Source organism: Neolamprologus brichardi, chromosome 17 (assembly GCF_056152115.1).
Source record: "Neolamprologus brichardi isolate AB-2024 chromosome 17, ASM5615211v1, whole genome shotgun sequence".
Classification (NCBI taxonomy): Eukaryota; Metazoa; Chordata; class Actinopteri; order Cichliformes; family Cichlidae; genus Neolamprologus; species Neolamprologus brichardi.
In genome coordinates this window covers 21,708,682-21,735,743 of record NC_142120.1, presented here as the reverse complement: position 1 = coordinate 21,735,743, position 27,062 = coordinate 21,708,682, and the positions used below count along the sequence as shown (strand labels likewise).

Genomic DNA, 27,062 nt, shown 5'->3' with positions numbered 1-27,062 from the left:
TAAGTGACTTTGCAAAATGTCCCAAATTCAGCAGCAGTGCTGAACATGTTGCAAACAGCTCCACATTTTCCTCCCTCTGTACCTGGATAGTTCCTGCAACACCAAAGAACTCTACCTGTCCCTCTCCTCATGTTCTGTGTTATGATTTACTATTGCGTTTCCATGAGCTTAGGATCTGCTTTAATTATCAAGCGAGTGAACCATGATGCATGTTTACAGTCATAGTTAGGCTATCACTAATGATTAGCTTCAAATTGACCCCAAATTATTAAGCTATAGGAGCACACTGAGGTTGAACAAGGCGCAGGCCTTAATCACACAGTGAGAGACACTGCACATTTCTCTTTTAGTTTTATTTTTGGATGTAATGTTAAAATCTTTGAGCTTTAATTTTTTTATTCTTGCCTGACAAAGCAAACTGACAGTTTCAGTTAAAAATAGCAGTTTAATGTGCACTTCAGTCCCTTACTGTGAAAGATGGCATTTATTAATATACATTTCAAAATAAATAAAGGTGCATCTCTGCTAAGTTTCCAAGTACTCAAGTTGTTAATGACATCAAGAAGGAGGGAGGTTTGCACACAGAGAAGTGTGTGGCTCTTAAAAGAGCCTTTGTTTTTGTTGAAGCAGGGCGCTTTGCGTTTACTTGGCCTTGGCGGGCTTCTCTGTCTTCTTGGGCAACAGCACGGCCTGGATGTTGGGCAGCACACCACCTTGAGCGATGGTGACTCCCCCCAGGAGCTTGTTGAGCTCCTCGTCGTTGCGCACAGCCAGCTGCAGGTGACGTGGGATGATGCGAGTCTTCTTGTTGTCGCGGGCTGCATTGCCCGCCAGCTCTAGAATTTCAGCAGTCAGATACTCGAGCACAGCTGCCAGGTAAACGGGGGCACCGGCTCCCACACGCTCCGCATAGTTGCCTTTGCGCAGCAGTCTGTGGACACGACCCACGGGGAACTGGAGCCCGGCACGGGATGAACGGGTCTTGGCCTTAGCTCTCGCTTTGCCTCCGGTTTTTCCGCGACCACTCATTTTGACAGGTTCTTCTCTTCGTAGTATCGGCACTCAAAGGAAATGTGGCTCAATCGTCTCAAAGCCTCGCTTATATTTCCGCAGAGCGCGCGCAGCTTCGTCACGCACCAATCGCAGAGAGGCTTGCGGCAGCGCGCAATTTCAATGCACTTTTCTCCAATGAGCAGCACACACCGAGGCGGGGCGGTGCTCCTCTGAACGGTGCTGAGCACCACGTGGAGCCCCTCACCAATCACGAGCCGAAGCGGCACCGCGTCACAGCCAGGCACACACTTTAACAGCAGCGAGTCTCCTCTGTTAGCTGCAACATCTGCTCGTGTCACAGGAAAAGAAAAGTGATAAACAATGGCAAGAACCAAGCAGACCGCTCGCAAGTCTACTGGCGGCAAAGCCCCCAGGAAGCAGCTAGCTACCAAGGCCGCTCGTAAGAGCGCCCCGGCCACCGGAGGCGTCAAGAAGCCTCACCGTTATAGGCCCGGCACCGTGGCTCTGAGGGAGATCCGCCGTTACCAAAAATCCACCGAGCTGCTCATCCGCAAGCTGCCCTTCCAACGCCTGGTCCGCGAGATCGCTCAGGACTTCAAGACCGACCTGCGCTTCCAGAGCTCTGCCGTTATGGCTCTGCAAGAGGCCAGCGAGGCTTACCTGGTCGGTCTTTTCGAGGACACAAACCTGTGCGCCATCCATGCCAAGCGGGTCACCATCATGCCCAAAGACATCCAGCTGGCTCGCCGCATCCGCGGAGAGAGAGCTTAAGCTACTCGCTCGACTACAAACAACGGCTCTTTTCAGAGCCAACTCCCTCCCACCAAGAGCTCACTCCTTTCTTACTATTACATCAATATTATATGCACACTTCAATCTTCATGCTCTTTCTATACTAGAAACTACAGTCGGCATGAACGTGGAAATCACTGACTTCAGTTACAAAAATGCTTCATTAATTTTTAGCATAAATTGTTGTATCTCTGTCATTGGAGTGCTTTGTGCTCAGCAACATGATAGACCCTGTGCTCTCAAGCACCTTTGGTAAACTCCTATTGGTTAAATGTGCTATAAAATACTATATACATGACAGTAAGCCTAACATTAGTTTACAGAGGCTGTTAAATTTATGTCTAACGTTAAAATGTTGGTGACACAATTTCATCTTAATGGTACTGACATATTCATAGGGTTAATTTTTGAGACAAAATATCATGAGGTTGTCATGATTTTGCAAATATTCCACCTTGTAGTGCAGTTTGCACAAATTGTTTTAAAAATGCACTCACCCTACAAACATTACTGATGAGTCAAGATCTGCACAAATTGACAGAAACACTGAAGCAGCTACACATTTTATTCTTATTGTCATGTATGTCCTATTTGTCAGGTGATAGAGAATAATGGTGATTCAAGATCACAGGTGAAATTGGAGGATGACTTGTTGGTTCATTACTGTATTTGAAGCACATATGTGACTGCATGTATTTGGAATGTCTCACTGTTATTTATCAGGTGACAGAGGCAGCTCTGCCATGTTGTAGCTCAGACAGAGGTGAAGAGACAAGGTCACAGGACTGACTGTGACCTTGTCACCTTGATTTAGTGCTATAGATTAACTAGTATTTATTATCATAACAATTTTCAGGCTGCTTTTAGTCTTTCTAGTATCCTCGGCTGCAGCTGAAAGAAGCTTCAGTGCTCCCACAACACTAAAAACATGGCTAAGGTCAACAATGACTCAAATGAGATTAAACAATGCTACTGTATACCATGTTCACCAGGAGCGACTGGACAGTATGGATGTAAAACCAATATGCCAGCAGTTAACGAGAGGAGCAGGAATGTGTTTGGCTCCTTCACATAGTGGACATTGAGTTGTTGTGTGGGGCACCAGTAGTCCAAGTCTGTTGCTGTAACAGTAGTTCATGTTTAGAATAGAAAATCTCAGCTCACTGATTTGATCGGGGCAATAGTGTGCCTAAAATGTTGCATAATTTTGCTGAGAGATCTTTTACTTTGTGGTAATCTTAGATGAGTAGTTTTATGGACAAAAACCAGCAGGTCATTCAGTGTTCCCTTAGTGCTAATGTATAAGAGATGTTGGTGTAGTATAACTGAAGTAATGTTGTTAAGTCCTTAAAGTCATATTCTTTTATTGTCATGACTGTATTTGAAGCTTTTTTTTTTATTTTTGTATGATACCTGATGGAATATGGCTGAAGTAAACTAAAGTCCAAAATTCTTAGTCATTTGTTTAATAGTAATTTGACATTTTATAATTCACATATAAAACTATGAATTGTAATTTTAAATGGTTTAAAAACATGTAGAACAGCATATGTAGGCAAGTATATTTCTCCTCTTTTTATCAAGAAGCAAAGACAAAAGCAGGGCAGGGTTTGGTGGTTGAATCATCCGTCCCCACCAATGCCAAAACCAAATCTACGCTCTTGCCAGGATCGTCCCCCGCCACCTGCAGCTGGCCGTCCGCAACAACGAAGAGCTGAACAAGCTGCTGGGCTGAGTGACGATTGCTCAGGGTGTTGTGCTGCCCAACATCCAGGCCAAGAAGAATGAGAAAGCTAAATAAAATCCCGCGACTGTCCTCAACCAACTACACTTGCTTAAAGTAATTAAACTAAATCTTTAATCCATAGGTGTCAAACTCATGTTCACACTAGAACTGAAGTGGGACAGCCCTGTTAGTCTATCAGTGTGTGCAATACATTTAGCTGTTTTACTACATGAATAAAAATCTGACTAACTTAAATTGTAAAGTTATTAGACTTTTTTTTTTTTTAACTTGCTGTAAAAACAGAAATCTGTGTAGTAAGAGCATAAACATTGTCTCATTGTTTGTTCCTTAAAGTACTTGCGCTAAAACTTAAAAATAAGACAGATTAAGTAGTAGATTAAAGAGGTTCAGACTTATAATAATAACTATCAATCACTACAAACTCTCATTTAGGTCTGAGATTCATTTAGACCGACAGCGAGCCACAGCTGTGTGCTACATGCAAACACACTTTGTGTGTGGTGTATTTTCTGTAATTCTGATCTGCTCCTTCAAAGGAGCTTTTTTTAAATGTTTTTAATTAATTTTTTTAACCTGGAAGCACGTCAATTAAATGTAGAAAACCAACTTCTTGATTGCGATGTGGGTCATTTCATCACAGATCATTTACAGTTGCCTTTGATACTTTGTTTGCAGTTTAAACAGACATGTTGCATTTCAAGTGCATAAAATCTGGGTACTAAAACATATCTTTGATAATGTTCCTTGTATGAAGGTTATGTCAGGATTGTAGGCTGAGTAAGCCTGTGGAGAAAGGAAGATCACACATCAGAATTGTTACATTGATATGATTGGTGAAAATGATATTTCAGGCAGACATCAGGAAGAGGTTTCAAAAGCTTCGTAGAGCTTCATCCACTCATGTCCACCCTGTACTAGATTAAAGGTGGGTTGGTTATCTTAAAAAAACAAACAAAAAACCCCAAAAACAAACAAACACCCTACTAAATAAACACTTCTGCTTTAAGCGAATTTCTGGCAAGAAGACATTTACAAATAAACTGAGAAATCAGTGAAATCTATCGTTTTTCTTTCACTTGGGTCTATGAATGTTCACACTCCTGCTATAGGAGTTTATATAACAGTGGTATTGAATAGGTCTAACTTTTGAAGTTCAGTTTTTGGTTATGTCAGTTATTGTAATTTTGTAAAGAAAAGCACACATTACAAACACCATAATCTTATACCCTATAGAAAAAAAGTCATTTTAATATGTTGGGAATGTCATATGGTAATAGTTTGTGAAGTTATAACATACTACTGCTCCTGAAGTCAGTGGGCGATACTGGCAGATATTTTACTAACATTTTCAGGACTTTCCTCCAAAATACGACAAAATCGCAGAACAAAGCTCTTAAAGTGAAGTGTGTGGCTCTTAAAAGAGCCGTTGTGTTGGGGAGTCGAGCTGTGGATTTAACCTCCGAAACCATACAGAGTGCGACCCTGCCGCTTCAGAGCGTACACCACGTCCATAGCGGTCACAGTCTTCCTCTTCGCGTGCTCAGTGTAGGTAACAGCGTCACGGATCACGTTCTCGAGGAACACCTTGAGCACACCACGGGTCTCCTCGTAGATCAGACCGGAAATACGCTTCACACCGCCACGGCGGGCCAGACGGCGGATAGCGGGCTTGGTGATACCCTGGATATTATCACGAAGAACTTTCCGGTGACGCTTAGCGCCTCCTTTTCCGAGTCCCTTGCCTCCTTTGCCGCGTCCACTCATTTTCTCGAAGCCGTGTAGAAACACTACTGGAGAAAGAGCAGCCAGCCCCGTAATTTAAAGGCGATTCGCGGACGTAATTGAGAACAACCAAGTATTGGCTCAATTTCAGCTTCTCACAGGCTAGGCGCATTTCCGGGTTGGGAAAGCAAAACGTCTGCTCTCGGCGCACTACGTCATTGAGTTACTGGTTGTGAATTAATTTAGACTGAAATTGGAGATAGCTACTCTGCTCTAACACTGGGAGCTGTGCTTAAATAGTTTATAGATGCAGCCAGCCATCTTGGTAAATCTGAGGTGATTATTTAAAAAGTGAAATTATTAAAATGGGAAAGCTTTAGTTCCTGGTCTCGTCAGGTCATCCTGCACATTAAGCTATGGCTCTTTTGCTTTTATTGCACAGTGAAATGGTCTGAGATTCATATAGACCGACAGCGAGCCACAGCTGTGTGCTACACCACACACAAAGTGTGTTTGCATGTATTTTCTGTAATTATTATTATTATAAATTTGAACCCCCACCCCTCTCGTCATACATGACAATAAACATTTTTAATCTCTATTTGAGTTACTTGACCAAAAAATAAAATAAATAATAATCAGTGTGTCGTAGACTGTAATTCACATTAGTAGAACAAATGTTAGCGCGGGGGTTGTGATTAGAGGAACTCTTAAGTTTGTGTGGCTCTTAAAAGAGCCGTTTTATGAAATACTGGAGGTTTACTTCGCTTTCTCAGTTTTCTTAGGAAGCAGCACGGCCTGGATGTTGGGTAGCACACCACCCTGAGCGATAGTCACTCCACCCAACAGCTTATTCAGCTCCTCATCGTTACGGACAGCCAGCTGCAGGTGCAGTGTTGCCAACTCCTCAGTAAGGAAAATCGCTATTGGCTGTCCTAAAAGTCGCTAGAAGTCGCTAAATGACGTCATCACCTAATTTGCATAATGGTCATGCTAATATAATTGTAACCTACGCTGTTGGAGAGAGAAATAACATCATGGAAGAGACATAAAGTGAGCAAAAAACGTCCTAAATGCATTTAGAATTTATTTAGAACTACAAATTAAATTTCTTTTTGCAATTATTGTTTTTTAATGTCACAATTCCAACCCTGCTCCTTTATCCGGGCTTCGACCGGCAAAAGTGACCCGAAATAGGCACTCTGGTGGAGTTACTTTGTGTGTGTGTGTGTTTATAAGTAGTTTTAAACCTTGTGATCCACAAAACAACATAACAGTAAAAGAAGAACTGACTGTGTTACAGTCAGTGGGGAGCAGCGGCTTCGCTCATGCGCGGTTCATTTGCAGTTTGGAAGCATATGTGTGAACGTCTCCTGCAGCTGGGGGAGGACTATCCTCCGCCCGTGAGCGCTTTAGCACGGGTGAGGTGCCCACGGCAGCACCGCTGCTTGTTGAGAGTAAGAGCAACACGCCCTTTCATGTCAAAAAGTCGTCATAAATAAGTCTCCAATAACACCAGAAAAAGTCGCCAGATTTGTCGCTAGTCGCTTTTTAGAAAAAAAGTCGCTAAGGGGGTCTGAAAACTCGCTAAATATAGTGACAAAGTCGCTAAGTTGGCAGCACTGTGCAGGTGACGGGGAATGATCCTGGTCTTCTTGTTGTCGCGGGCAGCGTTTCCTGCTAGCTCTAGAATCTCAGCGGTCAGATACTCGAGCACAGCCGCTAGATACACTGGTGCTCCAACACCGACGCGCTCTGCGTAGTTCCCCTTCCTCAACAGCCTGTGAACACGACCGACAGGGAACTGAAGACCGGCTCGTGAGGAGCGAGACTTTGCTTTAGCTCTAGCTTTGCCGCTTTTGCCACCACGTCCAGACATGTTTAGATCTTTTTCCGTTCGCCGAGGAGAAACAGGATACTGTGTAGCAGCAGAGTCTCACTTTATATCGACGCCATCGGCCTCTTCCTGATCGCTCATTGGCCAGCTTGCGCTTCAGCGGGATGGTCCAATCAGAAACAAAAACGTAGTCCACTCTGTGACAAACAAGATCTCAGGGAAATGTGAAACACAAAGGACTTCGAAAAATACACTAGGTTGTAAGACTATATTAACATTGTATATTCATACAATGTAAAAAGGATACGAAGACCAAGGTTATTACAATAAACTAGAGCCAAATTAAAACTGTTTGATACAGCACTGACAATAAACCTTCGCACAAAAATTAGAAATAAATAAAAATAAAAATAAGGATGATTTTTTTTAGTTTTTTTCTGCCTGTGTATTTACATTAGGAGGCTTCAGTCCACATGTACATCAGTATTTTTTTATTTTTTTTGCTTTTACTTTGAAAAATATCCACATGAAAACACAAAAATGTCTTAAGGTTGATCGATATAAGATAATTGTAACTGAAGGACATTATGTTCAAAGGTTCTCCTGATCAGTGGTATCGTCAGTTCTGTTTCCTTCAGTGAATGATGAATTCCAACTCACACCGGGGTATGTTGACCACTGAGGGTGAAGAAACTAGATGAGCATCTCCAAGGGTGGAGCACCTCTCCAACAAGCTTAAGGGTGGAGCACACACTCTGGGTCATGGACAAATTGCTTCTCTAAGTGGAGGAGTTTAAGCATCTTGGCATCTTCGGGACTAGGGGGAGTTATTCTGTTTGTTTGTTTTTTGTGGTGAAGCGAGAGCTCAGTATGACTGGCTGATCTCTGTACCTGGGTCCAGCTTTGTGGACAACTTTGTACTTCTTTTTTGAAGTCCACTTGCAATCCACCCCGTAGGATGGCCCCTGTGGCCCAGACCCATAAGTAAAAGAAAATGTAATGGATGAATATTTTTATTTAATATGAACAAACCCCTGTAGGAATTATGATAAAAGTAAACAAACGTTGTTACTTTTTTAATATTAACAAAGTCAACAGATACTTTGTGTTATTAAAATAAAAAATGAAAAGTTAGGGTAGCAAACATTCATAAATAATCCACTGCAGAGCAGCCACATGTGCACTGTGAAGTTGATATTTCTGATTCAACTTCACATGGAGTGGAACAGAAGAGGAACATAAGAGTAATCCGGTTAAAGTGAACATAACAGAAGTTGAACTTTATCTTCTCTTAAAGAGAAGGCCCTGGTGTCTGACAGTAGAGTTGAGTGGAGTAGAGTAGAACAGAGTAGAGTGATGGAGCCTTCCCAACATCCTCCTGATTGGCAGTGAGATGTCGGCCATCTTGGATTGTAGCGGGGAAGAAGGATTGATGCGGTGAGCTCCTTTTTTATTGCTTTAAAATCTTTTTTCGGCAGTTTCGGGTCTGAGGGTCCTTTAAATGAACCCGAGTTTGTGTGCTCGCTGCAAAGACCCAGCCGGTGAAGGGCGCAGTCGGGTACAGTACAGCTCTGAACGGCGCGGCCCGGTTTCGGTGCTTTTTGTTGTTGTTTTGGGGAACTAACAGCGGAGGCGCAGCAGGCCCAAACACGGACAAAAGCACACCTGCCCGCAGTTCTCCTCTCAGCCCCATTTTCTGTCCGTACAGCAGCGTCTATCCCGGTGTTACCGAGTCGTTAAACAGTAATTTAACGACCTACGGGTTTCCAATTAGATGCTTTTCTACGTTCACATAAATGCAACAGCTAGCTTAGCTTCTATGCTAACAGTCCCATGTATTCCTATGACAGAAGCTGCTAGCCTGTGTGCGTTGCTCAGCTAGATAGCTGTAGCGTCTGACACATTTTTAACGCTAAAGAGATAACGCTTGCTGATAACTGCTGTTTCCTGGAGACCTGCAGTCAAATAGCAGCACACGGCGGGACAAGCCGGCTCCTTTAGTTCTGTCAGGAAATTCTAATATTGGAGTTAACGCTAATCAGGCACACTAGCAGCGCTAGCCTTAGCACTCTAAGCTAACATTAGCCGTTTTTGCGACACTGCTGCGCCTTCAGCGCCGCTTAGAAACGAGACAGACAGACAGACAGGCAGACGGCTGGGTTTCGGCTGCGGGGATAAAAGGAAAGTTTGTGAGGTTTTTAACTCGTTATGAAACCTCAGAACCGAGCAGGATCTAAGCTAACCGTTGTTAGCTGGGATTGCACCTGCTTTAGGAGGCGTCGCTTATCTCTGTTTGCATCGCTTTGTGTTTTAGTGGAAGGTTTGACACATTATGGAGATTAGCTGGTGCTTTATGTTATGAGATGTGATGTTTTGATATTCCTTTTGGCTAATGTGCAGTTTGTCCTCACAAACACACCAGTCTGGTTGTTGATCAGTGGAGGCTTTTACTGTAAAAAACAGAAACGTCCAGCAGACTTCTTTCACTCTGAAAGTTAAAAGAACTAAGCGTTCAGAGGCTTGAAGATGTGTAGTCGGTTGATTTTCTGTAGTTGTTAAACAGTGGAAGCTTTCCTCTGTTTTTGTAATTAAAACGTATTCTGGGAAGTATGAGGAGCTGTGGTGGGATACACACCTTTGTCAGTGTTTTAGTTTTGAGCCTTTTTGGTTTGGATGCTTTCAACCTAGGTTCATCTGTTAAAATGGGTCCAGCTTTGCAGGTTTATTTGTGGTGACAGTCTTAATTCAGATCAGAGTCTACAGCTGCAACTGCTTCACTCGAGACTCAACAACTCAATTTTTATTAGTGGTTTAGTCAGTTTCTTCTTTCCCTGCTCTCACTGTGAATAAAATCAGGAACCATCAACACTTAAACTTGTACTAGTCCTTTTCTGCAGTGCTTTAGCTGCCCTGAAATTTTCTGATCAAGTAAGATCACACCTCTGATATTTTGTTTATTCAAAACATTTTACATGCCACAGACAGTAAAACCTTTGTGTTTTGACCAGGTGTTTCCCCCGATTAGGTGTGTTTTTGTCACATCTCCGTCTTTGTAACCTGATCTCGCTGTGCATGACTTTGAGAGGGGTGTGACCGAATGATATTACACTGTGCACTAGCACCTGTAATGTCACTTTCGGTGCATGCTGCTTAACCAGAACTTAGCATTTAGCCTAAAAGTGAGTTCACATCCTCATACAGAGTGAGACGGGAGAAGGAAATGGTATTAATCCAGTTTCTAATAACAGGTTACCCTGCCATAGATGCAGTAAAAGCCTCCCAAGCATCTGTGTCTTTTGAGCTTTCAGTTAAAGCAAATATTTAAAACTTGAAGAGAAATGCTGCTGATGTAGTAGCAGCTAAATGGCTCCAAACTGCTGATCAGGGATCAACTGATCTGTTTGGATCACACATCGGCCTCAGAAGCCTGGATCGGGTATCTCTCAGTTCAGCCTTATTCTCTGTTTACTTTGCTGCGAGGCAGCAGGTGAGCACAGCTATTACACACCTGCTGCACCAACATACTTTCTAAAAAGGTCTTACTTAAACACTTAAACTGTTGTCATGGCTGAAAACGGTCAGAGAAGCTGCTAAAACATGTTTTTAAGTTTGTATTTTTTTTTCTCTGACAGTAACACGACATGTTGTTCACAGCATTAATATCGCCTCTCTGCGCCACACTGAGTGAGGAGGTCCACCACAGTGCGACTCAGAGGAGAAACAGTAAACATCAGCTCACCAACATATTTATATCAAGGAAGCCTCACAGAGAGGAGTGTAGCTTATTGATTTGTCACTGCTGTCAGCACAACACACAGGGAAGATACTGAAACCTGATCCAGATGTTGGAGTTGGGATCAGGCTGAAAAACATTAAAATGTTCAGTTATTTGTTTGTTTTTGGCAGAAAATGATAAGAAGTATCTTTAAAAACAAGCTTAAAACAATTACATAAAAATCTAGACGTAAGCAGTGCAGCTCAGCCTGTAAACCTGAGATTAAGCAGTGAGACTAAATATTATATGAATTTTGTTTTTTTACATTTTAAAAATTGAATTTCAAATTTTTTGTGAGTCATGCAAAAGTCGTTCCTGAATGAGACTCTGAGCACGCTCAGAAGCAGGTTTCTGGTTTCAGAGCATGAAATGTTCCATGACAGTGAATGACTTCTGTCCAGGTATGACTGGTCTGACTGTTTCTCGTCGTCTTGTTTCCCAGGTGACACGCGGCATGTTTGGTGCTAACCGGAAGAAGTTTATGGAGGGAGGGATAGAGAGTGACTACCCGGACGACTCCAGTCTCTACTACAGCCAGCAGTCCATGTTCCCTCCTCACCGTGCGGACAAAGACGTGAGTCCTGCACGTTCAGCAATCATTGCGGTTTATAATTATTGTCAAAAACTGCATTTGAGGGTTTGGACATGCTCAGCCAGTCAAGAAACTTCAGAGGCGTTTTATGGGTCTTGCACATGTACATAAGGCATAGTGCCCCATGGCATTACATTTCATTCACATGTGTGAAATTCAGTATCCTCATGTTAAAAAAAAAAACATGCCCTAAATCCAGATGGAAGTACACAGTATTGAATATAAGATGATATCTTGGGGCCGTTTTTGTCATTTTTTCCAGGTGTTGTACTTCATGCACTAGAAAAAGAAGTATGTCTCAATTTTTCCAAATGATAAAGAAATATGCTGCAATAAATAAAAGAAAGCTGTCAGCATAATTCTTATTAGGAAGAAAATGTGTAAAATTACAGAAAAAAAATCTTCTTGTAGCTCATTGGCTAGACTGCCCAGAAAATGTCAGTTTTAAAATGTAATTTAAAAAAAATCTGGAATTTCTATACTTAGTAGTGAAAAACAGAAACTTTCCAGTCCTTTAGTTGTTTATTTATTAATTAATTACTTTAATTTAGTATGAACGGCTGTTGGGGAGGCTTCTATCAGCAGGAAAAGCGCATTAAAGTACATTTAAAAGTGCAAAAATTTAAGCCCTGCTTCACATTTTCCAAAGCCATTGAGTGGTCAGGCCAGGTTATGCCAGGCCAATCCTGCTCCCCAGGCCTTATATTTGATACCGCTGTCCAAAGGGGTGAGAGCTCTGAAACAACTCGAGCAAAAACAAAGAAAAACGAGTCTCTTGTTGTAAAAACAGCAGACAGCTCGTCTCCCTGTCATCTCTGCCCTCTTCTATTCATCCTCACTGCCCGGGGATGCAGCACAGAGCCCTTCACAGCTTACCTGAGTGGTTGACAGTAACAGAGCATGCTGCTGCAGCTGCTGTGTGTGTTCCTGTGTTTTGATCTGTGTGATTGTGTGTTTGTCCTCCTCAGATGCTGGCGTCTTCCTCTGCCTCCTCTACGGGTCAGCTGTCACAGCTCGGAGCCAGCCTGTACGGCCCGCAGAGTAAGACTGACAGTCACTGACCTGTTTCTGCTGAATAATGTCGACTCATTACTGTGATGTTATCTCAGAGAAAACGTGGGAGAGTCAACCTCGTTTTTCACGCTTGTCTTCTTGCTCTCTCTGTAGGTGCATTGGGGTTTCCCATGCGAGGCATGAACAGCAGTGCAGCTCCTCCATTGAGTCGCAGCGGGCTGAACCAGTCTGCCGGTCAGCTCTCCAGTACGCCCAATGCCGGCTCGATGCACACGCCCCCCTCACCCAGCAGGTACCTTTCACACTGTCTGCACTCATTATAAGAACTCTCTCTCAGTGTCTCTGCTTCTTCTTCAAACCACAAACTTCTTCCTGCAGGGGAATACTGCCCATGAGCAGCCGGAGCGTGCTCAATCACAACCAGCAGGTGGGGGGTCCAACGGGGCAGTCAGGTGGGATGGGAGGCGGAGAGCGTGGAGGTGGAGGAGGGAGGAGCGGCAGTATGGGGAGTCCCAGCCGGTCGTCACCCAGCATCATCGGGATGCCCAAACAGCAGCAAGCACGGCAGCCGTTTACCATCAACAGGTAACTCGCATCACTGCGGTCCAGATGTGACCTTTGACCTGTGTTGTTAGAAAGGAAGGTTTTCAGCAGCACATCTGGACCGTGTGATGGAGACGAGGGTTCAGGAATGTTTGATTATTTATGATTTGAAACAATAGAGAGGAAAAGCTCATAATGGCAAAAACCTGTATGAAATTTACGTAAAACCTGTGTGTGTGTGTGTGTGTCAGTATGTCAGGGTTCGGGGTGAACAGGAATCCAGGCTTCATGAACAACTCGCTATCCAACAACATCTTCAATGGCACAGGTAACAGAGTGACATCAGAATTTTAAAAAAATCTGTCAGCTGTTACCCAACCTGCTGTAATGTGACCTCTCTGAACTCTTTTCAGACGGCAGTGAGAATGTGACGGGGTTGGACCTGTCAGATTTCCCGGCATTAGCTGACAGGAGTCGGAGGGATGGAGGTTCGAATCCCACCCCACTGCACAACCCGCTGACCGGTCGAGCTCCCTACGGTAATACAGAAGGGACATTTATCTGTTTGTGCCCGTTTGTCTAATATAGAGTTGTCCTTTAATTCTACGCAGTGGTCTAGACTTTACAAAAGTCAAGCAGCCAATAAAATGTAAAGAAAATCAAACCATTTATGGAGCTGTTAGAATATTTGCTTTAACTTCAATTGAAGCACGTTGGGGGACAGTGATGAGAAATACGGAACGCTTATTTTAGTGGATTTTCTTCCTTGTTTTATAGTAAACTGAATATTTTCAACCGTTGGTCAAACACAATAAATATTCAATAAAACCTTTAAAAATCTTACATTTGGTGCTGATCAGTGTGTCTGTCTGTTGTGTGTTTTGTTAATGTCCTACAATTGGTCACTTTCTCCAGTTGGCATGGTAACCAAGCCGTCCAGTGAGCAGTCGCAGGACTTCTCCATCCACAACGAAGATTTCCCAGCTCTCCCAGGGCCAAACTACCAAACAAAAGACCCCACCAGCACCAACGAAGACAGCAAAACGGTGACATCTCTGTCTCTCTCCGTCATCCGCTTTCTGCTTCTTTAACTTCCCAACTCATCCTCATTTGTCCCGTTTGTCTCCATCCAATCAGAATCTGAACTCATCGGGAAAGCCAGCCTCTAACTCAGATGGTCCAAAGTTCCCTGGCGATAAGAGCTCTGCACCGAGCAACAACAACCAGCAGAAGAAAGGGATTCAGGTGCTTCCTGACGGTGAGACAGTTCGAGCAGATAATCGCTCAAAAGCCAGACATCAGCTGATCTTTGTTTCTGAATGTTAACCCTGAAAATGTTTAGAGTCATCTCTTTGAGAATTTAAAGAGAAAGGAAATTAATGTGACATAAGAGCTTTATTAGTTTATCACAGACTCGAGATAAAATAAGAAAAGCTTAGTTTGTCCTTACTGTAGGGAAATACTTTTGATTCAGCAGCTGAAACTATAATGGAACATGTAAAATCATAAATGTTGTCATCAGATGATGAGTCTGCCAAACAAATGCAGTTTTATGTTGCTATAAAAGGGTTTAATAGGTTTCTGAATACCCAGCTGTGACGTGTTTAACCAAATTAAAAAAGGCTGGAACTGAAAATCGTTAATGTGAATTTAATCTGTGTATTAAAAGAACCTCCGAACACTTTCATCCTCCTTATTTCTCCTCCATCCTCATCGTCCCCAGTCTGTCACAGCAGATAGCTTCCCCACCCTCAGCCTGATGCTGCAGGTGGACTTCGTCTTAAAAGGGAGCTCTTCCTTTGCAGTGTTTTTTTGTTTTGCTTTTATTCATTTCATTTAATTAACTCAAAACCATTAGATGGAGATTTTCTTATCTTTGAGTGAGTTTGGGTAAAAAAAAACAAAAAAACAAGCAGGAGAGATTTTAAGCTAATCCGCAATCCTCTGTTGTCTTTGTGTCCCAGGGCGAGTGACCAATATCCCTGGTGGCATGGTAACAGACCAGTTTGGAATGATTGGCCTGCTGACGTTCATCCGGGCAGCAGAGACCGACCCCGGCATGGTCCACCTGGCGCTGGGCTCAGACCTCACCACACTTGGCCTCAACCTCAACTCGCCTGAGTACGAGTCGCACATGCAAACGCGATTTATAGTTGGAGACGAGCGGCGTCTTTAAAGTTTGTTTTTTTGAATGGCCGCAGCAGCAGCTGAATGACCTGTCACTGTTCTCACACTCAGACCCTCTCTCTCTCCCTCTCTCTGTCAGGAATCTCTATCCTAAGTTTGCGTCTCCGTGGGCATCGGCTCCATGTCGACCGCAGGATATAGGTGAGTTTAACACCAACCTGGAAGTAGTGACTGAGGCTACGTCCACACTGAATGCGTTTTCGTTTTCTCCCCGTTTTGGCCTCCCGTCCACATTGAGACCGCGTTTTTCGCTCAAGGAAAACGCAGCGTTTTAAAAACGCTCTCGAAAACGCAGAGATTTGAAAACGGTGCTTTCGCACCGCAGTGTGGACAGCGAAAACAGTGACACATTTTAGTCATGTGATGCAATCAAGTGACCAATTAAACTAAGATAGCGGAGGGCATTATACAGCAGTTGTTTTGTTTGCTCTCAATTTTAAAGATTTTAAAGATTAAAATTAATCAATTAAAGATTAATATCAGTTTGTACATGCTTATTGCTTTTGCAACTTTGTACTTTTTTTGTTACTCGCAGCAACAACTCCACCTCATTGTTAGTCCATTTAAAAAAACTCAGTGATTTTCCTCGACATTTTGCCGCGACATTTCAAAGAGCCAGAAAGTAAATAAGCGGCAGACGCATGCACAGTACTGGAACATAAGAGTTTTCTGCCGTTTCAATATGGACGCTGTCCATATATGAACTCTGTGAAAACGACTGAAAGCGATGTTGTGGACGCAGAGCGTTTTCAGACAAAACCGCCATTTTCAAATCTATTTGGGCTAGTGTGGGTGTAGCCTGAGACCTTGAAGTCAGCATGAAAGTGTTCATTTTCTCACAGACCTGTAGAAGAGCCATTTGCTCACCATTAGAAACGATACTTTGTGAAAAAATGTGAAGGCTGATGTTAAGTTTACTCTGACTTCAAAGAGGTGATGGAACCTTTACAGGCTCAGAAACTCTGAGCGTCTGACTCTTTTTGGGACTTCGCAGGCATTTCTGTCAGTGTCAGTGCAGCAGCAAAGTGACAAATCAGCCTGCAGAGTGAATTAAAATAGACAAGCAAAATTGACCTGATATGTTAATAACATCAGTGTATTGATGTGGTCGTACGTAAGAAACCAGCTTCATTCAAAACCTGCTCACTCCAAACAGCCAGCAGGGCGAGGAGGAGTCCTCTCGATTTCTGGACGCATTTTCACGGCTTTCCCTGAAGTCTGACTGTTAGCCCTCACTGAGTTAGAGCTTTTTCTTTGACAGTGAAGAACCGCTTGACTCCAGCCGCCCCCAGACAGCATCGATGAGCTCTTCCATTCTGATTGCTTTTTGGTTTTCACGCTGTGCAGTGAAGCTAATTTTCACCAAAGTTGGAAATTTTAACTCTTGAACACAGATTCTTCTTCAGGGTTTTTGCTGTATGTTAAAAGTTTCGGTGGCCAACAGAGGACAATCATCATGGCTGATTCAAACAGTTTTTAAATGATTTTAATTCTTAATTCTGTTTTATTTTAAAAAGTCTTTGCTTTTAATGCGTGTTTGCCAAACTCGTTTATATATATTTATAAGGACTCGTTGAGTTCTTCATCAGCAGGAAATTTAAATCTGGAGTTTTTCTGCCTCCATGTGGTCTGAACGAGTTAATGCATCATGATTTTTTTTCCAATCAGTTTTTTATAATGTGAGACTGAATTTACTGAAGTTTAAATTTATTTAATTTTAGTTGCTTAAATAACATCAAAATGCTCTACGCCTGTTCATTGCATTAATTACATGCAGACCAGTTGTGCAGTTTTTCTAATGAAGCTTTTAATTTTGTCCTGTTTGTTGATTTTATCTTTTCTTTTCTTTTCCTGCAGACTTCCACGTTCCCTCAGAGTATTTAACCAACATCCACATAAGGGACAAGGTACCTCCTTCACAAGACACCCCAAAGGTCCTTTACATGATTGTTATGAGACTGATCTCCTGAAAAGTGTGTCCGTATTAATCTGTCTCTCTCTCTCATGTGCAGTTAGCAGCTATCAAGTTGTCTCGGTATGGTGAAGATCTGCTGTTTTATCTCTACTATATGAACGGAGGAGACCTCCTACAACTGCTGGCTGCTGTAGAACTGTAAGAGCGACCGGTCATTACTGCACCCTAATCACACTAAGTCAGTCACCACGTGGGTGGAAACTAAATAACTTTGATGTTTGGATGAGAAAATTGCTTGAAACTGAGATAAAAGTAAGATTTCATAGTTTCCTGTTGTGCTGGCATTCAGTGCAATCAGTTTTTTAAAGAAATCCACTCACCAGCTTCTTGTCATCACCAACAAACTCTCCACTTTTCCATACTGACCTAAAATGCATCCTTCCATATTAAGATAAGTCTGCAAATGTTTTTTTTTTGATGATTGAATCTATTTTTCAGAAGCTTCTCATCTTTTTTAAATGTTTTAATCTTCATTACAAATAAAGATTAAAGCATCCAAAAGAACCCCAGGCTGTCTGAAATGTCTCTCTGCGTTTATGATGGTGTACGAGCTGTTTAAAGCGATCATTTCCGCATGTGTGTGCGTGTCCAGGTTTAACAGGGACTGGAGGTATCATAAAGAGGAGCGGGTTTGGATCACTCGAGCTCCGGGGATGGAGCCCACACTGAAGACCAACGCCTATGAGAGAGGGACCTACTACTTCTTCGACTGCCTCAACTGGAGGAAGGTGGCCAAGGTGAACAAACACACACGCGCGCGCACGCACACACACACGCACACACACACACACACACACACGCGCACACACACACACACACACTTTAAATCAGCACCAGGATGTGTTGCCTACATTTGATCAGGTTGACAGTTCTCAGATCTTGATTTCATGAAACTGGTCCGAGTGTTTGAACACTCAGTACTAAAGACTGCATTCGTACAGCTGTGTGGTGGTAAGGGCAGCTCCTTCTGCTGCTATCCCTGTCTCAGCCTCTAAAAGAGCTCCTCAGGTGAAAAACTAAGTGAAGAAGAAGGTTCTACTACTTTTTTCCCCTCCAAGAGAGAAAGAACATATAGAGATCTGATGAACCGATCATTACTGAAGTATTTTTGAGACTTCATCTCTGGGAGGAATGTTTGATGTTTGTCCTGGATCTGTAGATCTGCTTGAAATGAGGTTCAGAACTTCTGTTTGATTTTATTGAAGAAGTCTACATTTGAGAACAATTATATTCTGGAAAAAAAAGCTAACTGTTTTAATAGTAAAATGTGATTGGATCAAATAAAAATATGCATTTGTATCCCATTAAATCCAAAGCTAAAGTTTCATTTTGAAAGTAAACACAGAATATGATGAACGCTGTGTACAGTCGATGACAATTTACCACTTTCCTCCTCGTTTTCAGGAATTTCATCTGGAATATGACAAACTAGAAGAGCGACCTCACGTTCCCTCCACCTTCAACTACAATCCTGCCCAGCAGGCCTTCTGATTGGCTGTCTCTCCTACTGCCTGCCTGCCATTGGCCCTCCTGACCCCATTAGGTTTTTCCACCGGCACACACTGAACGGGGAGGACATCCTGGCTCCTGTCCTCCTCTCTGAACAGACTTCATCCTTTTATTTTTTTCAGATTTTTGTTCCTTCTTTACCTCATCATCGTTATTATTTTTTTTTTTAAATTTCCCACTTCTCCATCAGTTTGATTTGGCTGGTCTGTGAAGTGGACCACAGACTCGATACACAGACACAAGCACTGCAAAGTGTCCATCTGATTGAGTGACTCATGTTTCTGCTCAGTCTTAAGAATCGACTATTTTTGTCTCCAGAAGCTTTTAAGAGAAACCAGATTTTAACACAGGAAGTGATCACCTTTCAGGATGGATAATTATTTCCCACTGTGTCGCACCTCTCTGAAACCTGGCGATATCTTTAACCCACTCTCTTTTATCAGGTTTATCCCCCAGCATTACAAACCAGAGCACATCATCAGACAGTCAGGAGGACATGCAATGTACATTGTAGCACTATTTCATAATAAAAGAGGAAAAAATATCCTTTTTTTTTCCCTTTGGTTCCTTTGTGTTATAAAGCGGGTTTAATTTAAAGAGACAGGTGAGAGTGCAGCAGGTAATTTCATACTGCAGGGAGGTCTTTCACAAGTGGACACGTTCCCTTTATACCTCGAGGAAAAGGCAGGAAATCTCTCTCTTTTTTTTTTAAATTAAGTCTTTGATACATATTTCACCATCTGCAGTTATTTTTTTCTCCTGAGGTGGCAGCCTGTTTAAAAATGAAAAAGAAAAAGACATTACGTTTTTGGGGTTTTTTTGTCATTTGAAAGACAGAAATCTGAGGTGGCATTTAAGAAAACAGATTTGTCTTTCTGGATGATAATGGCGTTAAATTGGAAATCTGGTGAATGCCATTTCAGATTTATCTACTACAAATCTGCACGTTTTACTCAAGTCTGAAATTGTTTTCAGCTTTTTCAAGATGGAGAAAAAAGAAAATAGTTTCTTTTTCTTTTTTTAGATTTTCCTCCTTTGTGTCGGATCATATCTTAGTCCATGCAGAAGTCAGCTTTAGTTTGGTGAAATAACTGACACTTGCCATATAAGAACAGTTACAACAAAAATAATTTTGAGTTTTGCTGCCTCATAATCGGCCCTTGGGGGTTCACACCATAGTAAACATGGCTGTTCGGTAAAGCAAAGGGACTCAGTTTGTCTTGCTTTATTTGAATAGAGTCAGCGCACTTTTCTCAAGTTCTCGTTGATTAGATAATCAGAAAATGTCTGTTATGTTTAAGTAAATAAAACCCCAAATCAGATTCTCCTGGCTCTGGCTAAAACCTGATCAGGAGGCACCAATCACTACCCTGACCATACAGCTACAAAGACGTTGGGATGATTGGTGATGCTAATGTTGTCTGTCATTCTCTGTTAGCCTGTTCAGGGTTTAATCTCCCAGCTTATCCCACTGTCAGTTTATCCTGAGGATAAGTGGCCATAATATTTAATAGGATGGATTTATAGTTGGATAGCTGCACCTATTTCTACTCCTGCGATCTGTTTGATATTTTAATTGTTATTCTTGCAAGGCTTCTGCCTGGAGATCAAAAACTCAAACTCTGCTGCCTGTATCTGCTTTTAAAGATTACAGTTACTTGCTGCACTGAAAGCCCCCCACAGTGAGTCGCACAGTTTCCCACCGAGCGGAGGTCTGTACTGAAAGGCAGAACCTGGGGTTTAGTGAGGTAGCTTCAGGTTTAACCCCAGGTGCTCCATCAGCACATGTAGAAAGCTCCACCTGCTGCTTTTCACCTATTTTATGTTAATTTTTGTTAACACTGCTCTCTGCTTCTCAAACTTCCTATTTCTTCACCTTTAACATTATTTTCTGTTTTCTTTTCTTTTTTTTTCTCTTTTGTCCCAACTCTGTTTTCTGCCCGGTAACAGTCAAACCAATTGGCTCCTCATGACACCACCACCACCACCACCTTGCTTGTAAGCTACAGCCAGGAGATAATTAGCATCATTAGCAAAAACACTGGAAGTGGACACTGGCAGCCCGGCTCTCATGGGTCTGTTTAGTTTAATCTGCTACATACACGTTGTTGTGTTGGGACCAGTTAAAACTATACTCCAAGGAAATTCTGATTTTTACACTTTTTAAAGCCGCTTAAACAAACATACCATCCTAATCGTGAGGTGCTTTTCTTGTGGGCAGACCTAAGCTACCTGTTAAAGCCCATTCAATCTTTATGCTAAGCTAATTAGCTCATAGCTGTAGCTTGAGAAAGTTTCAAAAATCCAACTTTTAAAGTTTTTTTTTTATTATTTAAAAAAAAAAATCATCCCAAAAAGTTTTTATTTTAAGGCTTTGAATTTTTCATACCTTTAACTGCCAGGAGGCACCAGTGTCCAGTTATGTATATGTATTCTAAATATGTATACATAAAAGTGAGGCAGTATTTTTATGGAAAACAAAAAGGGGTAAAAACGGAAAAGAAACCCCTCCCTCTTCAGCTGGCCGTCACTTAACGATGCAATACTCCACTTCCTGTCATGGAGATGGTTTCCAGGGGACCACGCCCGACTCCGCCCACCTACTAGCAACAACAATCACTGGGGGAGGGGAGGGGCCAGCTAGTTCGCACTGCAGCAGCAAAGCCAAGGACACGCCCACAGACCTGTGTGACCTGTCTGAGGAGTTTTGATTGGAGGATGAGGACTGAGGCACTTGGCCGTTGGCTGTTTTATTAAATATGGCAGCTAGTGTTTTAATAGAAAAAGAATAAAATAAATATTCTGGTAATGAAACTGAAACATGACTCCTGGGTGTTTATTTGTGTTTGTGTCAATCTTCGAGGAGCCAAACCTCCAGTCAGGTCCATAATTATTCTGTAAATTATTAGAAGTATTAATAGTTTGTGTGAAGATGGCTTTAATTCGTAAACAGTTAACGCAGCATTTTTATGAAACCCTCTGATTAAAGCTGAACATCAGAGCTTTAATTTGTCAGTTCAAATACTTCTGGTCATGGCTGTAGTTTAAAGTGAGTGAGGTTTGTTTATTTGTGGAAACCATTCAAGTCAGTCTCACTGGGTCTGTCTCATCTGTTTGAACCCTCGTCTTTATATTAATTTGTCCTGAAAGCTTACTGCTCAATATTTGTGTTTAACAGTCAGTTTATTGCAGCTTCATTATCTGCTTAAGATCAACAATGAGACTAATTTCAACTCCACCTTTAATTTGATTCAACTCCACTATGGAGCCAATAATTAAAATAAACTGTGATTTTATTCAAATTTCAGCCTCACTGGACTGGATGGATCCAAACAGCAAGCAACGTTTTCCTCCACTGAGAACCCAGTTGTAAATATCGTATAAAGATCAGGCTCAGTTTGAACCATTTTCTCAGACTCACAATCAGTAAACAGGTTAGGAAAGTTTCCTCGTCGTTTACTGAAGGACCTTTGGACCATGATGTTCTGCTCGGCTTTAACAGCTGCAAGTAAATGTGAAATGGCGTGCTATGAATGCTCATTCACCTGTCCTAGAGGTGTAACTTGCAAAATTAATATAAAAATTGTTTTGTCTGCTGTTTCAGGGTTTGTCCAGCAGAGGGAGCCACATGTCAAAGGTAAACGGTAGGAGGCTGCTCTTCACGTGTGAGGTTCAATAAATCAATTAATCTATAAATTATCAATAAATATAACTAACGTCAGTCATCGAGTACTTCCACAGAGTTAAAGGGTTCACGTTAAATAATTTAAAGCTTTTTTCACCTAATCAGTGAAGTGACTTTTCATTGACTGTGGGAGATTTAAAAAAACAGTTTAATGGAGACATAAACCTGCAGGAAGAAGACAGGTTTATATCCCAGAGGCAAATACACAGACTGTAAATGAGAAAAGGAAAATGAGGGGCATAAAGTCTGAACAGGAAAAGTGGATTGTACTGCAGCGGTAGATTAAAACTGCGGTGTAACAGACCAGTGAGGATAAAGAGAAAATTTGAGGTGAACACTGAAAACAAATTACCTCAGATATTTAATCCAAATCGCTGAGTGTTAGAGAAATGATCATGATGATGAAGAGATCTTCAATCTCTGTGATCAATAGTTTTGCTTGGAAAATTGGAATTTCAGTCTCAGTTTAAACATTTAAACTTTTCTTTTAAACATTTCTCTCTGTGCTCTAATACAAAGGTGAACCTCTGCTGCTTCTTCTCCTTGTGTTAAATATGTTTTCATATTTTTATGTAACTGCCCTCTAAACACAGTTATGTAACCGAGCAACAAACTAATCTAAAGTGAAACAAAGAGTGTGAGAGCGAGTGGGTGAATGTGAGAAGTTAAAACTTCACTTTATTTGTTAATTAGCTCGTTTCTTTTTATTAAAGCCAGGAAAAAAATTCCATCACACAGTTTCCTTAAAGAGTCTCACAACATTAACCGAGAACGACGTCGTGACTCCACGTTTGCTGCCTCAAACAAATCCAAACTACACTAACCTGTTTGGAAGCAGTAGAAACATTAATGAGCGTCACGTTCCCAAGGCGAGAGCTGGGATTATTTGTCTTATTACTGTGAAATAATCTGCCGTGCATGGAGGGAAACTCACTCCATTTTGCTGGTTTCATTAAGTCTGCAAACAACCAGCCATTTATTCTCATTTTTAATATTCAATCTTGAGTTTTAGGCCATGCTGGGAATGACAGATGTAGATTATTGACACCTTAAATCTGAAATGTTTGTCCCAAATAGACTTTTTACATCATTTGTCTACAGAAAGCACTCAGACAGATCACAATAAACTTTATTAGACTTTCTCTAGCGCAGTGAGGCAAAATAACCCATCCCATTACAGTTCTACTAAAAATCAGGTTAAACTTTATTTATACAGCACATTTCATTCCACCACAGAGACTCTGACATAACACGATGCAGATAATATAAAACTTAACAGACGTAAGTGAATCAGTGGAGTCATTAAAAACTGAAGTAAAAACACATAAATCCAGCAAAGAAATTCAAGTTTAAGAAGCTGCTTATTAAAACCAGTGAAAAATTAAGTTAAACAGAAACAATTCTATTTAATTCATTGCTGCATACTTTCATAATTCCCACCAATAGAACTAAGTCAGAAACAAATAAAGGGTCCCAAAATAGAGCCCTTTAGTCATGAATAAAGAATATAAATATTTGGTTCTTTAATTACAATAAACGAGAAGTCACAAATGCCTTTGTCTGAGGTGTTATTGTGATATACATGAACTTAAAAATCAAAGAAGTGCAAGGAAATAATAAAATACATTTTATTTATTTAATCTTATTCATTTAGGCCCAGAGAGTGGTTGCTAAGGGAAAACATGCATTCCCTAAGTGTTTGGCGAGTGGTTGCTGGGTGAAATATGTACCAAAGAACTCTCTGTGATTGGTTAATAGCAGGTTGCTGCGGTCGCCTGTAGTTTGCATGGAAGACGTCAACTTGCCTACAAATTTCAGCAGAACCAGAGACCACTCACCGCCAAAGTAAAAGCTGCACCTTTTGAAACATGCTGGTTGTGATGGTACGACGTTTACTTTGAAGGTGATCATTGTCTGATTCTGGTTTGTGAGTTTCAGCAGGGTCGGCATCTTCCATGCAAACTACAGGCAATCTCAGCAAGCTGCTATCAATTTTAGGTGATTTTTGATTGTTTTTAGAACTTTGTGCTTAACGATTTACATCATTTCTTCCTTCCTTTACCAGCAGTCCACATAATGATCACAATCAGTCACCTTTGCATTATTGCTGTTTAAATCCACTTTGCACACAGAGCATACATTTGAGCTCTGGCTACAGATTCCAGGAGAAGAAACTCATCAGACTGAAATGAAATGTAATACGTGACAGATTTTCAGATGAATATTTCTGATGTGGCGTTTCTAGCAGCAGAAGGCCGTCTGTCGCTATGTGGTGCAGTGATGTGTTAACGCTGCCTGAAACCTGCAGACTGAGACCGGACTCTCTCCCGATGCTGTCGGAGGCCTCTGTCGCTCCGTGATGAGGGATGTTACTGTGTTGATGGAAGGATTTTCAGCCAAATGTTGCCTCTGGAGCGGCTGCGCTGCTGCTGTATTATTTCAGGACAGCCGGAGCAAATGCTCTGCAGCCTAATCGCATCATCTGAATGCTGATTTCGGTCACAGGATGGCCCTGTTTTCTTTTCTTTCTTTTTTTTTTAATCCATTTTTATTTGTTTTATTTCATGAAAGTCTAAATCCCATCCACAGAGGATGCCAACTGTTGCTCCCGGCTGCCAAAAGTGAAATGCTGCCTCACTTTCCTTTGCTCATGCATGCAAATTGAGTGTAAACCTCAAACTTGTTGAAGCTGTCGGGAGTTCCTCTCCAGTGGCTGCTTTCTCCTGCTGCTGCTGGATCTGCAGAGACAAGCGGCCCCAGTTCCTCTTCACTGATGTCCGTTATTATTTGTAATCTTTTGATCCGCAGAGATGATAATAATCCTGCCACATGCCTCTCTCTGATTACCAGTGCATAATGCTGAGCCTTTATTCTGGAGCCTTTCAGCTCTTGGTGTTTATGCAACAGGCCAAAGCAGAGAGAGAAAACCGCACACCCACTGCAGATTGAAGGATATCATTATTTAAAAGGTGATATTTTTACTCTGCAGCTGCAGGAAGCTGCTCTTCTTTCACTGCTTCCAGCAACAAAATCCTTCCAGTGTTTAGTCTTTTCTGACCCACTCAGCTTTTCACTGGCTAAAAATATTTTAAAGACCCGACTGATCACTTCTCTTGGCCTCAGCTTAGACCGCTAAAAGTCACTACATTTAAACAGCTGGAGATTAGGATTCAATCTGAATATCTGCAGCAGAAATTTAAAGTTTGATCTCTGAAAAGCACTAGTCATCTGCAGGTTTTTATCAAGCCGCAAGAAACAGTTTTCAAGTATTTTGGGTTTATCTTAAGAGAAGGATTAATCCACATTGGGTGCTCTGGTTTTTGTGGCAGTTACTGTATTTGTGATATCAAACATGGATGTCTTTTTTTCTCACTGAACAGTAATCCAGTGAGGCGCTGCCTAAAGGAGTGCCTAGTAGGGGGCGACTCCTCACCTAACCTCTGACCTCAGCAAACACTGACTTCTGCTGGTTTTTTGGACCTGTTAGAGTCAAAGAGGCAATGAAGCAGAGGAGGGTTTAGAGACTGAATTTGCATTTCTTTGTGTCCCTTTAGATCTAATTCTAGACATTTTAAGTGTTTCTATGTTCATTTCGTGTCTTTTCAGGATTGTTTTCTGCATATTTTTGGTCATTTTTCTTAATTTTATTCAATCTGCTTGCAGTTGTTCTTTTAATATGGTGGTCATTTGGTTGTTTTATGTAAGTTTTAAAACATTTCTTTTCACCTTGGTGAATTTGCAGTCATTTCACATCAGGTCTTGGTTTCTTTGTGCCTCTCCAGGATTGATTTTGTGTCTTTGGTGAAGACTGAGGTTTTGTACCTCAGGTGGTAAATTCTGGACCAATGCTTATGGTGAAAAACAATTCAGCTGATTGCTGAGGGTAAAATTTGTTCAATTAATTTTATTTCGTGCCAGAAAAACTAAGAAACCTTTATTGTAAAAAGTGACAGACTGGTTTTTAATTCTTTAAGACATGGATCACACCGGCTTTGCACATTTATCCAGCACAAAATTACTGCAGCTGATTGAATAAATATGAGACTGATCAATCATCGAATACTGGGCGGCGTTGAGCTGGTGCACTGAGGACTCTCTAAAGGCCTGGTCACTGACGATATGAAGAGCTGGTTTGGGAGCCTACAGCTGACATGTGTCATATGTTCAAACATTACCGCAGTTATTGTTTGACAGCTTTAGAAACCAACTGGTGAACAAAGTGGAGAATTTACAGCTGTCAGTTTGTTGAGGAGCAAAAAAACTGCATGCTCACTGACTAAAGAATTGTCAATTACAAGTCCTCAGAAAAATGCATTACCCCCAAAACTGTGTTTTTATTCAGCATGACCCCAAAATCAGTGACTGAGCCGTGAACTCGTCAAGGAAGTGGTTTCCTGGCCTAGCCCCTGGGTTCAATAGAAAAAAAGCAGATTTAGCTCCACCCCCTTTAAGACACTTTTCTTCTGATTGGCAGTCTACTACAGCCAGGGTGTAACAAGCAGGTGGGTGTACCTGAGATGACCATATAAGGAGATAACCCCCTCTGTGACATCACAGATCCAAGAGTAAAAAAAAAAACAGTATTTCTGAGCAGTCTGAGCTTTTGGCTCACAGGGATTTCTATTCATACACCAACCTGATCTGTGTTTACAGTGAACCTTTAGTACAGG

At 41.7% G+C, this 27,062-nt stretch overlaps 5 protein-coding genes across 6 annotated transcripts; 2 read left to right on the top strand and 3 right to left on the bottom strand.

The window, feature by feature from the left end:
- Window positions 1-390: 390 nt before the first annotated feature.
- LOC102793103 (histone H2A) lies at window positions 391-1,093 on the bottom strand. Its single transcript, XM_006781023.3, has one exon. It carries the CDS (start codon window positions 1,027-1,029, stop codon window positions 643-645), a length of 387 nt encoding a protein of 128 aa, XP_006781086.1. The 5' UTR covers window positions 1,030-1,093; the 3' UTR covers window positions 391-642.
- Window positions 1,094-1,324: 231 nt separating this feature from the next.
- On the top strand, window positions 1,325-1,846 carry LOC148097927 (histone H3). Its single transcript, XM_087831121.1, has one exon. It carries the CDS (start codon window positions 1,375-1,377, stop codon window positions 1,783-1,785), a length of 411 nt encoding a protein of 136 aa, XP_087687247.1. The 5' UTR covers window positions 1,325-1,374; the 3' UTR covers window positions 1,786-1,846.
- A 2,193-nt stretch (window positions 1,847-4,039) lies between these two features.
- LOC102793395 (histone H4) lies at window positions 4,040-5,326 on the bottom strand. Its single transcript, XM_006781024.3, has one exon. The coding sequence runs from the start codon at window positions 5,315-5,317 to the stop codon at window positions 5,006-5,008; it is 312 nt and encodes a 103-aa protein (XP_006781087.1). The 5' UTR covers window positions 5,318-5,326; the 3' UTR covers window positions 4,040-5,005.
- Window positions 5,327-6,034: 708 nt separating this feature from the next.
- Window positions 6,035-7,154, bottom strand: LOC102793698 (histone H2A-like). Its single transcript, XM_087831071.1, has 2 exons — window positions 6,885-7,154; window positions 6,035-6,157 (listed from the first exon to the last, which is right to left on the bottom strand). The coding sequence occupies exons 1-2, from the start codon at window positions 7,152-7,154 to the stop codon at window positions 6,035-6,037; spliced, it is 393 nt and encodes a 130-aa protein (XP_087687197.1).
- A 1,284-nt stretch (window positions 7,155-8,438) lies between these two features.
- LOC102792313 (CCR4-NOT transcription complex subunit 2-like) lies at window positions 8,439-19,251 on the top strand. 2 transcript variants are annotated; one of them, XM_035906960.2, is made up of 15 exons: window positions 8,439-8,549; window positions 11,330-11,461; window positions 12,448-12,520; window positions 12,647-12,785; window positions 12,872-13,078; window positions 13,288-13,364; window positions 13,450-13,575; window positions 13,952-14,082; window positions 14,174-14,294; window positions 15,001-15,157; window positions 15,303-15,364; window positions 17,081-17,130; window positions 17,236-17,336; window positions 17,791-17,935; window positions 18,603-19,251. In XM_035906960.2, exons 2-15 carry the CDS (start codon window positions 11,342-11,344, stop codon window positions 18,687-18,689), a joined length of 1,596 nt encoding a protein of 531 aa, XP_035762853.2. In that variant the 5' UTR covers window positions 8,439-8,549; window positions 11,330-11,341; the 3' UTR covers window positions 18,690-19,251. The 2 variants fall into 2 exon arrangements, with proteins under 2 accessions (XP_035762853.2, XP_006781083.1); XM_006781020.2 differs by having other exon boundaries at window positions 17,081-17,157.
- Window positions 19,252-27,062: the final 7,811 nt, after the last annotated feature.

What these genes read in the sequence shown, in the direction of transcription:
- LOC148097927 (XM_087831121.1), top strand. Translation starts at nt 1,375, where the DNA reads ATGGCAAGAACCAAGCAGACCGCTCGCAAGTCTACTGGCGGCAAAGCC.
- LOC102792313 (XM_006781020.2), top strand. Translation starts at nt 11,342, where the DNA reads ATGTTTGGTGCTAACCGGAAGAAGTTTATGGAGGGAGGGATAGAGAGT. An exon ending in CAACATCTTCAATGGCACAG is followed by an intron (nt 13,365 to 13,449) that starts GTAACAGAGTGA and finishes AACTCTTTTCAG; the next exon opens with ACGGCAGTGAGAATGTGACG. An exon ending in CTTCACAAGACACCCCAAAG is followed by an intron (nt 17,158 to 17,235) that starts GTCCTTTACATG and finishes TCTCATGTGCAG; the next exon opens with TTAGCAGCTATCAAGTTGTC.
- LOC102793698 (XM_087831071.1), bottom strand. Translation starts at nt 7,154, where the DNA reads ATGTCTGGACGTGGTGGCAAAAGCGGCAAAGCTAGAGCTAAAGCAAAG. An exon ending in TGCACAGTGCTGCCAACTTA is followed by an intron (nt 6,158 to 6,884) that starts GCGACTTTGTCA and finishes CTGCACCTGCAG; the next exon opens with CTGGCTGTCCGTAACGATGA.
- LOC102793395 (XM_006781024.3), bottom strand. Translation starts at nt 5,317, where the DNA reads ATGAGTGGACGCGGCAAAGGAGGCAAGGGACTCGGAAAAGGAGGCGCT.
- LOC102793103 (XM_006781023.3), bottom strand. Translation starts at nt 1,029, where the DNA reads ATGAGTGGTCGCGGAAAAACCGGAGGCAAAGCGAGAGCTAAGGCCAAG.